The 16,970-nt window shown below is 50.5% G+C and overlaps 1 protein-coding gene across 1 annotated transcript; it reads right to left on the bottom strand.

Moving 5' to 3' along the window:
- Positions 1–7,829: 7,829 nt before the first annotated feature.
- On the bottom strand, positions 7,830–8,510 carry LOC136548218 (uncharacterized). The gene has a single exon (XM_066539823.1). The coding sequence runs from the start codon at positions 8,508–8,510 to the stop codon at positions 7,830–7,832; it is 681 nt and encodes a 226-aa protein (XP_066395920.1).
- Between the last annotated feature and the right edge of the window lie 8,460 nt (positions 8,511–16,970).

The raw sequence follows: 16,970 nt of genomic DNA, 5'->3' as shown, positions 1-16,970 counted from the left end.
CTAGCAAATCTGTTCTCCTGTCGGGATATACTTATCCCAACACAGATTGCATGAAAGAATTATTGCTACTGAATCTCCTCGAGTCATTCATGCATAAAAGGTCATGGTTTCTTGGTTGTTGTGGCAAAGATCGATCTCTTTGCCTCTTTGCTAGACTGTGCATGTTGTGGTGCTTTCTCCTGTTGTTCTCAGTTTATTTGTTTTTGTCTAGTGCCTTCTCCTGTTGTTCTCAGTTTATTTGTTTTTGTCTAGTCGTTAACCTTGGTGGATGCTTTGGGTTGCTTGCTTTCTTTGTTGTTGTCTTCATCGTCGATCATTAGCTTGTCCTTTAGGATTGTTCTTGCTTTACTGTATATGTATAGCCCAATCTGAATCATATTCTACTGTATTATTGGATATTTATCCCCTTTGATTTTAGAAATTAAACAAATGAAAACAAAATTTTGCACATGAAAACATAATTTTGCATTTCGATACAAGATTTCTTTTTTAAAAAAGGAAACATACTAAAGTCAAAGGTGACAAATTCCAATATTCTCAGGCCAGTGCTTTGTCACATCCGTCTTCGTTTTACTTAATTTTGGGTACAGATCAAACTCTCACCATCATATTGGTAGTTGGGTCTTGGCGGCAAGTTCTCCACGGGCATAATCAAAAGATAAAAAAAAACATCTCTATCAGCCTCGTAAACCGATACCCTACACCAGAAGTGAGGGGTTAAGGCAAAAAAACATTTCGAGCATACACCCCACTTTTGGGCATGTTTGTTTGCTTGGATGAGATCGGGACAGGCCGGCGCGCTGCAACTAGGCATATTTGTTTGTCTAGATGGCCTCATAGGCCTGGTCAGCATGTTGCTTAAAGCACTGAAGGGCCTACAACCGATAAAACGAAATCATCATTCGTTTCTCCCCAGGCTTCGCCCAACAGGTACGCTTGTGCCAAAATGCCGCGCACTGCAGCTGGCCCTACTGGTAGTTGTGGTAGAACCCACTCCTCATGCACCCAAAGAAACAAAATTTCCACAAAACCAGACCCAATAGAAACACAACAACCAAACAAAAACAGTTGCACCACCATGGCCTGCTTGGAGATGCCCTAGCCCAACTCATCCGCATACACGAGTGTCGGTGCTTTGTAGACCGACTAGTAAATTTGTATGATCGTCGCGCTACTCCAGGAACACGATGGTAACATCCAAAAGACACAAGGAATTATACTGGTTCAGGCCAGAGCCCTACGTCCAGTCTCAGAGAAGATCGAGTACGTGTTCCTCGGTTGAATGCTCTAAAGTTTTTACAATGGGGTATGCAAGAAGAGTGAAAAGAGGTAGGAGAATGGAGAGGGACTGCCCGAATGAAGGATTCGAGAGTCTCGTCCCATTGGAAGGGTGCCCTGGCTGCCCTTATATAGAGTCCGGGGCCGTGTCACGTACAAAGAGATAGATTCTCCCGACCGAGGGGTCATGAGCCTGAGGGAGAGAACCTAGCTAACTTGGCTGGCAAGGAACGTCGTCTTGTCTTGGTGTAGCGCACGTCTGGGCATGGTTGTCGTCATGGTCTTGCACCCACGTCGCTGCATGGTGTGGCGTGGTGCTACTGTGCTAGTTGTGGCAGCATGGTGTAGGCACGGTGGTGGTTCGCCAGCCGTCCTGTGCGACATAGTTTCACCGTGGCCTTTGTCATTGCCTCTTGATCTCCCAGGGGCGTCGTACAGGAGTTGGTGGCCGCCCCCAGGTCGTCAGTTGTCTTGCTTCTTGTGGTGCCGACGGCCACGACCTCGAGTTCTGAGGTCATGGCCTTCGTTGGATGGGACGGCCCCGAAAGTCAAGGCCGCCGTCGTGAGCCCCATCCCGTAGTGGGTGGGGTCGTACACCCGTCTCGTTGGGCCGTATTTGGACGGTGGGTCACTGTACTGACTGCCACTGCTTGGCGGTGTTGTCTTGTTTGTGCTGCGTGGTGCAGGGATGGCGTCTGACCGGGCTAAGGGGACTACTGTCCCCTCAGTCCTTGTGGGGTCAGTGCGGCGTTCCTGCTCTTGTCAGAGCAGGCGCGTCTGGCAGAGTCCGACCTCTTCCCGTTCCTCCTAGGGGTCAGGACGGAGGACAGGTCGTGTGATGTTGCGCGACGTGTGGTGAAGGTAGAGGAGGTCGTGACTAACTCGTACCTTAGTGCTTGGCCCAGGTCCATATAGTTTAGCTAGGCCGCGGTCGATTAGGCTTATGCTAGCTAGTGTGCCGTGGGCCGTCCGAGCGGCTAACTAATTGATGTCTTGAGATACCCGATGTATCATAACCCCGACAACGAGCCAACAGAAAACAAACACAACCCTTATGTTGGATTCGTTTTCTCACCTATCACCATGAATCCACTCTTTCTGTGTTCTACATCTAGGTTTAGCTAAACTGGGCGACGTAGGTCCTCCCCAACCCCTTCGCGAGCGCACCAACCACCCAACCTCATCATCACCTCCCTTGCAGTTGCCTGCGCCAAAAGAGAAGGGTCCGGATCGTGCAACACCAACCTCTCTACGATCATCTTGGGCTCCACCTTGACGAGCCACTAGGGATCCACACTCCCCTAGGCCTAATTTGGAAAAAAGTGTGAGGCAAACTTAGGAATGGAAAGGTATTTTATTCAAATGACCACACCATGGATTGTTGGCCCCGGGAAAAGTCTGAGATTCCAAGGAGATTTGAGTTTTCAAACTAGCCCCTAGTGTTCCCTGACCCCTCCCTACTATCGGGCCTCTTCTTGGTCTTCCTAAAGCTTGTCAACGCCGAAACAGAAGGGCGTCCCCCCCCCCCCCCCCCCCCCCCCGGATAGAGCTATTTCGGAGTACCTCGCCTTCCAATGAGCACCTCCTGCCGAGCCTGCTCTACCCAAGGTACCTCTCAGTTCATTGGGCATCAACGGACAGGGGAACAAAGAAAAGAGAAAAAAAGGAAAAAAAAACATGCTGACATATGGACGTATGTGTTATTATGTATGCACAAGAACATAGGGTTATAAAATCAGGAAAATAGTGGGGAAACGATCTCTATGGGGTGGTAACTATTTTTCTTAAATTTAAACAACAATCATGTGTTAGAGCAACTTCAAGTGTTCATCTAAAATTGATAGCTAAATTCTATATTTTAATCATGTATGTAAAACAAAGAACTCCTCAAAGTGGAGGGATCTACAACAACCTAGCTATTTTCCCTCTTCTATATTTAAAACTTGCCAGGTCACATACCTTCACAACAGGATCTACACGATGGGAAGCTTCTGCACGCACCGGAAGGGATCGCGCGTGCGCGCAGGCGCAGCCGCGAGCGAAATCAGAAGATGGTAAGCGACCTGGTTTGCTTTCTATGATGACCAAAAATTCTGGGATAGCTCACTTGCCATAGAAATCCAGATATCATATCCGTTGGAGCCCAATTTTTGTTGTATAAATTCTAAAATAGCATCCACAACAATATCACATCTCTTTGAGTTGCTCTTGGATAGATGCATAGGCATGACATCTGTCGTGAATCACGGTTGGTGACCACGGTTGTTCTATATACGAGGACTGTTTCCACTTTTTTTTCTCTCTCTCTAAAGTAGGAGTTGGTGATAGGTCTGAGTTAGATGTACTAGAAAATAAAGAGACACGACTGAGGCAAGTAGGTGGGTGTGATTTAGAGGTACTCTCAATATGCTCTACGCTTTGATGGAATCTCTCGTCTGCACTAGCTGATTGATCCATCCCCCGGCGGATCTGCTCCCTTGTCTTTAGCATTAACTTTCTCCATATTACTGTTACGTAATCTTATGCTCCCTTGTGTGAACACAAGGCAGGGGAAGGCGACGCCGAAAAGGCTCCCTGCTGTGGTACTATCCACAGTAAGGACGAACAGCTCTCCTGCCGCACTGTAGCCACAGCAGGGGCAGGCGCTAAAGTCAGCCTTGCTGTCACATCTAGTCACTGTTGCAGCATGGAAGCTGTACTAGGATTAGATGGGTAGAGTTATATATATAGTTTGCCACTGCAACTTAGTAAACAGAGCGAGTTTAGTTTTGCCATATCTTTTGTGTTGGCGCTGGCTGCCAGAATGGCTACGCCGACGGCGATCGGCAACGGCCAACGATCACTCTCTCCGCACACGACGTCGCACAAGAATGCGAATGGGAACATGAGAGAGCAATTTTGCGTCTCACAATGTCGCGACCTTTTCTGGCTTGCTTTCTTTTATTTATTTCGGTGCTACTAATCCACGATCCGAGATCCCCGCCACGCCCGCTCACGCTACGTCGTGCCCACCTGAAGCGCGGGAACGTTTCATACGTGGCGTGGCAAGAGTTCCTAGACCGCACCGTGAACGTAGCACGGTTCTGGCCGTTTACACCGATTGATTACATGCAACAGCTAGCTAACTTGATAATGTAAACGTGCTCATGCAACTAAACTATTTACATCATGGTTCAGGTGTGCACGGGATTGACGAGTTCAACATTTCACCCCCTAATCCCGCTGCACATCTACTACACCTAGCTGCTGACGAAGCTCCACAAACCTGACACGCCCGAGCGCCTTAGTCAGGATGTCTGCCAGTTGTTCAGTCGTCCCCACATGATCAATGTCGACTTCACCTCTATCAACACAGTCTCTGATGAAATGGTACCTCGTGTCGATATGCTTACTTCTGTCATGGTGCACAGGGTTCTTGCTCAACGCAATTGCTGATTTGTTGTCAACTAGGAGCCTCACCATTGGTGCCTGAATGCCTAGTAGTTCACTGAGCAACCGGGTGAGCCATATGCCTTGACAAGCTGCATTGGCACTAGCTATATACTCAGCTTCACAGGACGATAATGGTACCATCCTTTGCTTCTGAGATGCCCAAGTCACCAAGCTTGTCCCCAACAGGAACACTGATCCACTGGTGCTTTTCTTGTTATCTACATCCCCAGCCAGATCACTATCACTGAAACCAACCAGTTCAATTGAGCCCTGCCTCTTGTAAACACAGCCAAAGTGCACTGTACCTGATAAATACCTCAATATTTGTTTGACAGCTGCCCAGTGACTTGCTTTTGGCTCCTCCATGTATCTGCTGACAATGCCCACAGCATATGCAATATCTGGTCTAGTGTTGACCAAATACCTCAGGCTCCCAATTATGCTCCTGTATTTGGTTTTGTCAACAGAAGGTGTTTTGTCATTCTTACTCAGCTTCAGTCTGTTCTCCATCGGAACAGCACAAGAATTGCAACCCTTCATGCCAGCTTGTTCTAGGATCTTCAGAGTATATGAGCTCTGACACAACTTTGTTATTCCTACCTGTTGATCAACTTGAATTCCCAAATAATAACTGAGCAATCCTAAGTCACTCATACTGAACCTGCCCATCATCTCCTTCTTGAACTGTTCTATGCTTGCTTTACTTGAACCTGTGATTATCAGATCATCAACATAAACTCCCACTAGAAGGAAACCATCTTGGTTTGATCTTCTATAAACAGCATGTTCAAGTGGATTTTTCACAAAGCCAAGCCTCAACAGTTCACTGTCCAACTTAGCATTACATGCTCTTGGAGCCTAACGCAGCCCATATAGGGCCTTTTCAGTTTTAGGACTTTATCACTGCTTCGTTTGACAACAAAACCTGGAGGTTGCTGAACATACACCTCCTCCCTCAAATCACCATTCAAAAATGCCGACTTGACATCCATGTGGTGCACTTGCCAACCCTTCTGTGCAGCCAACACAATTAACAGCCTCACTGTTTCTATTCTTGCCACTTGAGCAAATACTTCATCAAAATCCATCCCCTCACACTGTGCATACCCTTTTGCTACCAACCAAGCTTTGTGCTTGACCACATTTCCTTCTGGGTCTTTCTTTACTTTGAACACCCATTTAAGACCAATAGCTCGGTGGCCTACTGGTAACACTGACAGCTCCCAAGTTTTGTTTGCCTGGATGGATTCCATCTTGGCTTCCATGGCTTTTCTCCAACAATTCTCACTCAATGCTGCCTCAACACTCCTAGGTTCCTCTGCTGCAAGATAGCATACTCCACTGTACTCAAAATCACCAATCTCATCAGTTGTGTCATTCAAATTATTCAGAGTTCGATACCTCAATGGCACTCCTTCTGAATCGATAGATTCTCCTGTAGGTGGAGTTACAAACTCAACTTCTTGCACTGCTGGACTGCCTAGGGGTGTTTATTGATTTGATGCAGCACTTGAGTCATCGTTGATAGCCCACTGATCTTGGGAGGGCGATCCTTGCTCCTAAAACACGGGACCAGCTGAAATGCCTGCTGCCTGTTCTACATCTTCAGTTACTGTTCCACTTCCGACAACAGAGAAATACTCAACATCAAAAGTAGGAACTGCTGGTTCGCTTCGAGCTCCTTCATTCCACAACCAAGCTCGATTTTCTTCAAACACCACATCTCTAGATATGTGGAGTTTCTTGGCTACTGGATCATAAACTCTGTAGCCCTTTGTCCCAGCTTCATAGCCGAAGAAAACCATTTTAGTCGACCTGTCAGATAGTTTGCTAATCCCAGGCCCGACTTTCTTGACATGAGCTACACAACCAAAGGTACGCAAATGTTGCACCTTAGGCTTTCGGTTGTGCCATGCTTCATAGGGTGTCCTCCCTTGCAGACTCTTGGTTGGGGCACGGTTCAACAGATACACTGCTGTGGACACTGCTTCACCCCAGAATTCTCTAGGAACATTCTTGCTTTTTAGTAAACACCTCGCCATCTCTACCACAGTATGGTTTCTCCTTTCAATAACCCCGTTCTGCTATGGTGTATAGGGAGTGGTAGTGAAGTGCTTGACACCATGCTCATCACAATATTCTCTAAACTCGATGGAATTGAATTCTCCACCTCTATCACTCCGGAACGCGCGTAGCTTGCCACCGCGTTCAATTTCAGCAAGTGCCTTCACCCTTTTGAAACACCTGAAAGCTTCATCTTTTGTTGCCAGGAGCTCAATCCACATATATCGATTGTAATCATCAACCATGAGCAGAAAGAAACTCTTACCACCTGGTGTTTTGGGTCTGATCTGTCCACAACGATCTACATGGAACAAATCCAGCTGCTTGTCAGCTCTGTAACTCACCACCTGTGGAAATGGGTGACGTTGTTGTTTGCCAAGTGCACATCCATCACAGAATTCTTCTATCCTATCAATCAATGGCATGCCATCCACCATCTCTTTTACACCAAGCTCTCGAAGAGCCCAAAAATTCAGATGGCCATATCTCCCATGCCAAAGCCAAGCCACATCATCAACCTTTGCCACTAAACAAACAGGTGCAGCAAGCTGGGTTTTAAGCAAATACAATCAGTTCTTAACCCTCGGCGCTCTGGCTAGCAGTGAGTGCTCGACATCAAACACATTGCAAAAACCATCTTCAATCACAACCTTGCAGCCACCCTCCTCAAGTTGACCCAAGCTAACAATGTTACTTTTCAGTTTAGGAATATAGTAAACTTCTGTGAGTACCTTGTGCCCCGTTTTCTTGGCTTGGAGCATCACCGATTCGATGCCCTCGATCTCGATGAGCGATCCATCGCTGAAACGCACCATGCCACGCACCGACGTGTCCAGCGACACGAGCGCCTCGCATCGCCCCGTCATGTGATTGTTGGCCCCCGTATCAAGGACCCAGACATCACGATCTCCATCACAGTCGCCAGGATGAACCTTCTTCTTGTTGAGATGCATGACCTAGCGCGTCATGCACCTCTCCGATGACTCGACGTCACGCAGTTGAACGCACACGGCGTTCACCGTTGCCAAGAGCAGTGCGGCATGTTTGGTGTCAGCCTACGCGTGATGAGCCTCCTCCTTGCGTTCCTTTCTCGACGGCCGCTTGCAGTCTTCCTTCCAGTGGCCATAGATGCCACAGTTCCTACACCGCCCTTTCCACCTCGGAGTGCCCTCAGACGTGAACCTAGGGGGCATGTTCTTTCTTCTCGCCGCGGTCACCATGTTCGCCACCACCGTCGCCCTTTGGCATCCAGACCTCCTCTCACTCCCAGTCGACGACGAGGACTTCGGCAGGAGGCGATGACAATTCCTCGTTGCCCAATCCTCCTCAGTCAATAGGAGTTTGCCGGCCTTGTCTGTGACGGCCTCAACCCCGAACCGGTCCTCGACCATCTTGAGTCTGCCGATGAAGTCTTCAATTGTTAGCGATTTTAGATCAAGTAAGGTCTCGATTGAGATCGCGATCTGCGTGTAGCGTTGGGGTAGCACACACAACATCTTCTTCACCACCCGGATCTCCTCAATGCTCTCACCAGATGTGCGCAGATCCACAGCTAGCGCGTTGATGCGCATGGCGAACTCATCCACCGTCTCACCGTCCTTGAACGCAATGTTCTTGAACTCTCGGAGCAGCCGTTGGGCGTTGGCCTCCTTCACGCGTTCAGCTCCAACGCGCATGCTTTTCACCACCGCCCATGCCTCCTTGACGGTTTTCTTCACCCCCAACATCTGCCACATCTCCTAAGTCACAGATCGAAGGAGCGCGCCCATGGCCTACCGGTCTTGCGATCGCTTCACTCCTTCGCCGCCAGGCTCGATCGTCTGCCAGATCTCCAGGGTCTCGTAGTTGCATTGCATGAGCATCGCCCACTTCGTGTAATTGGAGCGGGCCAGCATCGGCCACATGAGTGAGCTCTCCCACACTCCATGCCCCGAGCTGCCCGACGACGTGTCGTCGCCCATCTCCACCGCCACCGGACTTCTGCGTGGGAACACATGCACCTTCTATGGTCGTTGACGAGGAGGGCTCACCGAGCCATCGTAGAACATGCACTGTCGCTCTGATACCAGTTGTTGGCGCTGGCTGCCAAAATGGCTACGCCGACGGTGATCGGCAACGGCCAACGATCACTCTCTCTGCTCACGACGTCGCACAGGAACACGAATGGGAACACGAGAGAGCAGTTTTGCATCGCACAATGTCGCGACCTTTTCTGGCTTGCTTTCTTTTATTTATTTCGGTGCTACTGATCCACGATCTGAGATCCCCGCCACGCCCGCTCACGCTGTGTCGTGCCCGCCTGAAGCATGGGAACATTTCATACGTGGCGTGGTGAGAGAGTTCCTAGACCGCACCGTGAACGCAGCATGGTTCTAGCCGTTTACACCGATTGATTACATGCAGCAGCTAGCTAACTTGATAATGTAAACGTGCTCATGCAACTAAACTATTTACATCATGGTTCAGGTGTGCATGGGATTGACGAGTTCAACATTCTATAGAGCTCTGGCCAACGCTGGTGCTTGTGCTGTGTGTGTGTGCTCTGTTCTCCCTCCCTTCTTCTACCTTTGGCCATAGTGTGTGGTCGGACAATGATAGTTGTGGTCGGCAACACTGGTGAGTGGTCGACTCACCCATGTCGGAGATCCAGAGGGCCCAACAAGTGGTATCGGAGTGATACAAGCGCCGTCGCCGGACTAACCGCTGGCGATGATGGACGGTTTGGAGATGAGCAACAGCAGTGGCACTGCTGTGGTTGCGCAGCCACAATAGGATGTCGTTGTGCGCATGGTGCATGAGGTCAGCGGCACTAGTTGGCTGACGCTGACTCGCACCAACTATGGAGAGTGGGCGATGACCATGAAGGTAAAGCTCAGAGCCCGACGGCTCTGGAATGCTGTTGACAAGGGTACCGACAATGAAGAAGATGACATGTCAGCATTAGAGGCTATCCTCGCTGATGTACCGGTGGAGTACAGAGAGCCATTGGGGGCAAAGAGCTCTGCTAAGGAGGTGTGGGAGGCCATTGCGGCGATGCGCGTCGGTTCCGACTACGTAAAGAAGGCGATGGCCCACCTTCTGAAGCAGGAGTACGCAACCTCAAGTTCAAGGATGGTGAATTGATGGAGGACTTCTCCCTCCACCTGCAGATGCTCATCAGCAAGCTGACGAGCCACAGCATCACCATCGACGAGCAAGAGGTGGTCTCCAAGTACCTCCACTCCGTGCCGATGAAGTACATCTAGATTGCTCTCTCCATAGAGACGATGCTGGACTTGTCCACCCTCACTATTGAGGATGTGATAGGTCATCTGCGGCTGGTGGATGAGCGCATGGAGCAGGCCAAAGCAACGAAGGACAGCGGCAAGCTGCTGCTGATAGAGGATGAGTGGGCTGCCTAGAGGAACTCTAGGGTAGCCTCCTCTAGCCGCGGTGGTGATGGCAAGCACCGCGGCAAGGCTTCTTCGGAGAAGAAGACGAAGAAGGTCGACCCCAACGCCTATCGGCGATGTGGGAAGACGAGCCATTGGGCAAAGGAGTGCCCAAATCGCAAGCAGGAGAAGAAGGCTGAGGCTCATCTGGCGCAAGCTGATGATGATAATGAGGCCACTTTCCTAATGGCGACATTCTGTGCACTGCACGACATTGAGACTGAGGAGAACGAAGAGGTGATGGCGGTGAAAGGGTCTAGGAAGGCTCTGAAAGCTATCTACCTCGACGCACTGCGCACCCAAGTCCACCTCGAACGTGTGGGCAGTGAGCGAGAGCAGCGGTGGTACTTGGACTTTGGCGCCAGCAACCTGTCGATGTTTCACCATCAATAGCCTGCCACGGGGGTACCCGGGGTAGTTTGTTTGGGCTTCAGCATATGCAGAACTCGACGGTAAACGCAAGAGACAGTCGATTTATCCTGGTTCGGGCCCTCGACCGTGATCGAGTAATAGCCCTACATCCAGTTGGCGTTAGCCTTTGCGTTGGATTGATTGTCCTCTGTTGTCTCTAGGAACCCTGCCCTCTTTTATATAGTCAGGAGGCCAGAGTCCTAGTTGGTTTATAATGAAAATTCCTAGTAGGATTACAGAATAATACTACTACTAAGATTACATGGAAAGAATCCTAGTTAGACTAGATCTTCTCTCTTCCTTGCAGGGTATCCCATGGGTCCCGCATCGACAAGCCCCCGAGCACTTCATGGTTGAGCTCTGGAAGCCTTGTCTTGTTCCTTCAGGTCTTGCCAAGTAGGAACAAGTGTCGTCTGAGTGCTTTCTTGAGCGAAACCGTGTAGCGCTTCGTGAGATCTTCAGGTGGTGTGTACTTTTTTTTTGAAGAAAAAGTACTCCCATCTGGGTGTAGCCCCATGTTTCACCACTAATAGCCTGCCACGGGGGTACCCGAAGAAGTTTGTTCGGGCTTTAGCGTATGTAGAACTCAACGGTAAACGCAAGAGACAATCGATTTATCCTAGTTCGGGCCCTCGACCGTGATCGAGTAATAGCCCTACGTCCAGTCGGCGTTAGCCTTTGCGTTGGATTAATTGGTCTATCTTCTCTCTTCTGCTATCATGATCTAAGGATCCCTGCCCTCCTTTATATAGTTAGGAGGTCAGAGTCCTAGTCGGTTTATAATATAGAGTCCTAGTAGGATTACAGGGTAATATTACTACTAGGATTACATAGGAGGAATCCTAATCAAACTAGATCTCCTCTCTTCCTTGCGGGGTATCCCATGGGTCCCGCATCGACAAGCCCCCGAGCACTTCATGGTTGAACTCTAGAAACCTTATCTTGTTCCTCCAGGTCTTGCCGAGTAGGAACAAGCGTCACCCGAGTGCTTTCTGGAGTGAAACCATGTAGCGCTTCTTGAGATCTTCAAGTGGTGTGTGCTTTTTTGAAGAAAAAGCACACCCAGCTGGGTGTAGCCCCCGAGCCTCTTGCTATTTGGAATAAGGAGCTGGAGGGTCTTGTCTTGAAATTGCTCTGATTCTTTGTCGAATGGCTCCCGAGCATATACCCGGGTTCTTTATCAAAAAGAACTCGGATATAGCTCTGTCCGGGTTCTTTTTGTCGTGAGGCCTTGAAGTGGTCTGTCTTGAAGAAGTCTTCTTGGTGACGTGTGCTTTTTCGAAGAAAAAAGTGGACTCACTGAGTGTAGCCCCTGAGCCTCTTGCTATTTGGGACAAAAAGTTGGAGGGTCTTGAATCTTATGTTGTTCAAAGAACTGAAAACCTCTTCTGAGGACATGTAGGATCTTATAGACATTCTCAAGGGTGTATCCAAGTAACCCGCGAACTGCAGTAGGCTATCCACATACCATTGCAAGTCAACACAGTTGCGCCACCAAGTACTTTCCATAATTAGCTTGCGTGCTTGATGTCTTCTTGCATGCTGCTGTATGTCATGCCTCTTCCTTTGTTTCACTTGAGTAATGAAAGTACATATAAATATGCACGTGCATCCTCATATTCGTGCTCATCTTGCTGACGCAAAATCTTCTCGTTCGACCATGATCCGATCCGAGTAAGGCAACCTAGATAATCCATCAAAAGGCTTCAGGTGGGCAGTCCCCTCACCGGAGACCCCGTATCACCCCCACCTTAGAATTTCCAAATCACCGCAACAAGGTCGACCTTAGCTATCGAGTAGTTGATCACCCCAATCGAGTAGTCGATCACCATGGCCGAGTAGTCGGACGTCCTGGCGACTTGTAGAGCAGCAACCGAGTAAGACAGCACGGGGCGTATGTCTCACCCAACGAAGTAGTGGCCAAGTAAGGCAGCCAGCGGTGGGCGAGCTCCTTATTTGATGATGTGGTCCAGAAAATGGTTCCCTACAAAGTAATCATACAAAAGTATGTAATAATTGATACACAAGATATCAAGTTGGAAGTATGTCCCAGTATTATAAAATGCATATTAAATTTTTTCGCGTCTTGCTCTTACTAGGCTATGTAATTTCCCTAGGTAGGTAGCCTGTTACGTTTAAACACCTCTCACACCTTTCTGGCGAGTAGGCTTCACGGATTAAGGCCTTAGCAACCCAGGTAAATTAACAATCGTTAAGAGAAGACATTATAAAATGCATATTAATTTTTTTCGCGTCTTGCTCTTACTAGGCCATGTAATTTCCCTAGGTAGGTAGCCTGTTATGTTTAAACACCTCTCGCACCTTTCCGATGAGTAGGCTTCACGGATTAAGGCCTCAGCAACCCAGGTAAATTAACAACCATTAAGAGGAGACATTATAAAATGCATATTAAATTTTTTCACGTCTTGCTCTTACTAGGCCATGTAATTTCCCTATGTAGGTAGCCTGTTACGTTTAAACACCTCTCGCACCTTTCCAGCCAGTAGGCTTCACAGATTAAGGCCTCAGCAACCCAGGTAAATCAACTGTAGTAGAGCCGCGGAGGCATATGGATAATATCCAGAGATATATGATGATTAAAGAATATTTGAAAAAATATTAAACCATGACTTAGCTTGATTGACGGCCGCGTGGTAGAATCAGCGCGCGATCCTGACATTTTGTGCTCAGGAGACCCCAATGGTTGTAGCCCCCAAGCATCAGCTTGCGAGTACTTGGACATGAGCTGTCGAGTAGTTGGTCACCGCAGCCAAAGTAGTCGGAAGCTGTGACGAGTAGTTAGACAACTGGCTTGCTTCCGGCTCGGGATGCAGCGGGACAACTGGCTTGCCCCTGGCTCGGACAGCTTGACGTAGTCGTACCATGACCCGACTCTTGAGGGAACTCTGAATGTACTTCGAGTTGTATTCTTGATAGGCCGAGGCCGTGTTCCGGAGTCCTGTCGGAAAAGAACTCAGACTATTCTCGAAAGAACTCGGGTAAGACTCCATCTTAGATGCGGAGCCTGAGTTTGAGTCGGATGCGCAAAGCCATGAAATCTGAGTTGGATCGGACATCACGAGTTGCGCGAATCTTTCGGCGAGTTGATCTATCGTAGTCGCCGAAATAGAAAGGTCTTCATGGTGATCCGAATCTTCGAGGAGACGGCCTTGGAGCTTGCCATTGTCGCCTGCCTCGTAGATCCATGAATTGAAGATGAAGGTTGATCTCGTCGAGAAGATCATGTTGTCGAGGTCCATCGAGCTCTCGGATGCAAATTCGCCGAAAGCCCCTACCTGGCGTGCCAGCTGTCAATGTTTCACCACCGATAGCTTGCCACGGGGGTAGCTGGGGCAGTTTGTTCGGGCTTCAGCGTATGCAGAACTCGATGGTAAACGTAAGAGACAATCGATTTATCCTGGTTTGGGCCCTCGACCGTGATCGAGTAATAGCCCTATGTCCAGTCGGCGTTAGCCTTTGCGTTGGATTGATTGGTCTATCTTCTCTCTTCTGCTATCCTGATCTAAGGAGCCCTGCCCTCCTTTATATAGCCAGGAGGCCAGAGTCCTAGTCGGTTTACAATGTAGAGTCCTAGTAGGATTACATAGGAGGAATCCTAATTAAACTAGATCTCCTCTCTTCCTTGCGGGGTATCCCGTGGGTCCCGCATTGACACAACCACATGACGGGCTCCAAGGCAGCCTTCTCCGAGCTCAACGACGATGTGACCGACATGGTGAAGTTTTGTGACAGCTCAAGGATGGCGATCCGAGGGCACGACACCATCATCTTCAGGTGCCAGAATGGCGAGCACTGTGTGCTAACAGATGTATATTACATCCCGCAGCTGCGTTCAAGCATCATCAGCATTGGCTAGCTAGATGAGCACGGTAGCGAGGTACTGATCAAGGACGGTGTCCTCAGGATCCAGGATCGGGAGCAGCGACTTCTTGCCAAGGTGAAGAGGTCCCGGAACCGGTTGTACCTACTCGACTTGAAGGTAGAGCAGCCGGTGTGCCTGGCAGCATGGCACACGGAGGAACCATGACTGTGGCATGCCCGGTTCGGCCATCTCAGCTTCGACGCGTTTGGTCGGCTAGAGAAGATGGTCCAAGGGCTGCCCCACATTGAGCACGGAGGCAAGCTGTGTGACAGCTGCCTGGCTGGGAAGCAAAGGAAGCTGCCGTTCCCAAAGGCGGCCAAGTATCTCGCAGCGGACGCTCTCGAGCTCGTCCACGGCGACCTCTGTGGGCCAATCACGCCAGCCACAAATGGTGGTTGGTGGTACTTCCTCCTGCTTGGGATGATTGCAGTCGCTATATGTGGCTGCAACTCCTGACGAGTAAGGATGAGGTGGCGGCGGCGATCAAGAAGTTCAAGGCACACGTGGAGGCGAAAAGCAGCAAGAAGCTGCGCGTGCTGAGGACTGATCGCGGTGGCGAATTCACTTCGGTAGAGTTCGCTACGTACTGCGTGGATTAGGGTGTGGTGCGACACCACACCATGTCGTACTCGCCGCAGCAGAATGGAATGGTGGAGTGGTGGAACCAGACGGTGGTCGGCATGGCTCGATCCATGATGAAGGCCAAGGGCATGCCGGTAAGGTTCTAGGGTGAGGCGGTGACTACGGCGGTGTTCATCCTCAACCACGCGCCCACTAAGGCCCTGAAGGGCGTGACGCCGTTCGAAGCTTGGTATGGGAACGAGCCGAGCGTGTCTTTCCTCTGAACATTCGGCTGCATTGGGCACATTAGGAAGATGAAGCCGGTCCTCACCAAGCTAGAGGACAGGAGCACACCAATGGTGTTCCTGGGCTACGCGGAGGGTACCAAGGCATATCGGCTCTATGACCCACGCGGAGGCAAGGTAGTTGTCTCACGCGACGTCATGTTCGACGAGAAGGTGGCCTCGGACTGGAACAGTCCGAGCACAGGGGAATCTGGTGGCTTCACCAGCACCTTCGTCGTTGAGCACTTGGTCATCCACGGTGGTGGAGATGCTGGAGAGGAGGTGCCAAGCACTCCAGCGACAGAGCCGAGCACTCCAGAAGGGATGCCGAGCACTCCGGGAGGGATGCCAAGCACTCTAGGAGTGGTGCCAAGCGGTCCTGCAGTGGTGTCGACCACTCCAGGACGGGAGCCGAACACTCCCGTAGCAGAGCAGAGAGGTCTTGCAGTGGTGCCGACCACTCCAAGACTGGTGCTGAGCACTCCTGCAGTGGTGCCAATCACTCCAGGAGTGGTGATGAGTGGTCCAGGAGTAGTGCCGTGCACTGCAACCGGGGTGCCGAGCACTCCAGGTGTTGTGCCGAGCACTCCGCGGAATAGGGAACTCTATCGACGCCGATTGAGTTTGCCTCACCTCCAAGCGACATCACTGAGTTTGTGGATGCCTTCCACGAAGGTGAGGAGGTGCGGTTCAAAAGGCTAGGTGACATCATCAGCGGCATAGGGTCCTTAGGCCTGGCGGGTCGGCTGCTCAATAACCCAGAGCTGCTTCTCATCAGTGTAGAGGAACCACCCATGTTCGCGCTGGCCGAGCGCGATGCACATTGGCGATGGGCGATGCTGGAGGAGATGAAGGCGATCGAGGAAAATGAGACTTGGGAGCTCGTCGATCCACCTCCAGGATGTCGTCTGATCGGCCTGAAGTGGGTGTACAAGGTCAAGCGAGATGAGCATGGCGCCATTGTCAAGCACAAGGCATGCCTCGTCGCCCGAGGCTTTGTCCAGCGCGAGGACATCGACTTCGAGGAAGTCTTTGCGCCGGTAGCGTGCATGGAGTCTGTCCGTTTGCTACTAGCTTTGGCAGCAGCGAAGGACTGGCGCGTCCATCACCTGGACGTAAAATCGGCCTTCGTCAACGGCGAGCTGGCGGAAACAGTCTTCGTCAGACAACCTCCGGGTTTCATCGTCAAGGGAGCAGAGCACAGGGTGCTCCAACTGCGCAAAAGCGCTCTACGGGCTGCGACAGGGCCCACGAGCGTGGAACGCCAAGCTTGACACCGCGCTGGGCGAGCTTGGGTTCACACGGTGCGCAACCGAACACGTGCTCTACACGCGGCGATGGGGGAAGGAGGAGCTCGTCGTCGGCGTGTATGTGGACGACTTGATTGTCACCGACGCGCGTGTGGAGGACATCAACAGCTTCAAGCGTGAGATGGCGGCTCGTTTTCGAATGAGCAATCTCAGCGTGCTCTCCTACTACCTCGACATCGAGGTGAGACAGGGGAAGGAGGCGCTCACCCTCGGTCAGAGCGCATACGCCTCGAAGCTGTTGGAGCGGAGCGGCATGGCTAAGTGCAAGCCGTGCGTGACTCCGATGGAGGAGCGACTGAAGCTGACGAAGGCCAGT

This window comes from Miscanthus floridulus, chromosome 4, assembly GCF_019320115.1.
Source record: "Miscanthus floridulus cultivar M001 chromosome 4, ASM1932011v1, whole genome shotgun sequence".
In the NCBI taxonomy this organism is placed as follows: domain Eukaryota; kingdom Viridiplantae; phylum Streptophyta; class Magnoliopsida; order Poales; family Poaceae; genus Miscanthus; species Miscanthus floridulus.
The sequence above is the reverse complement of the archived record's forward strand: the minus strand, read 5'-3'. Positions and strand labels throughout refer to the sequence as shown.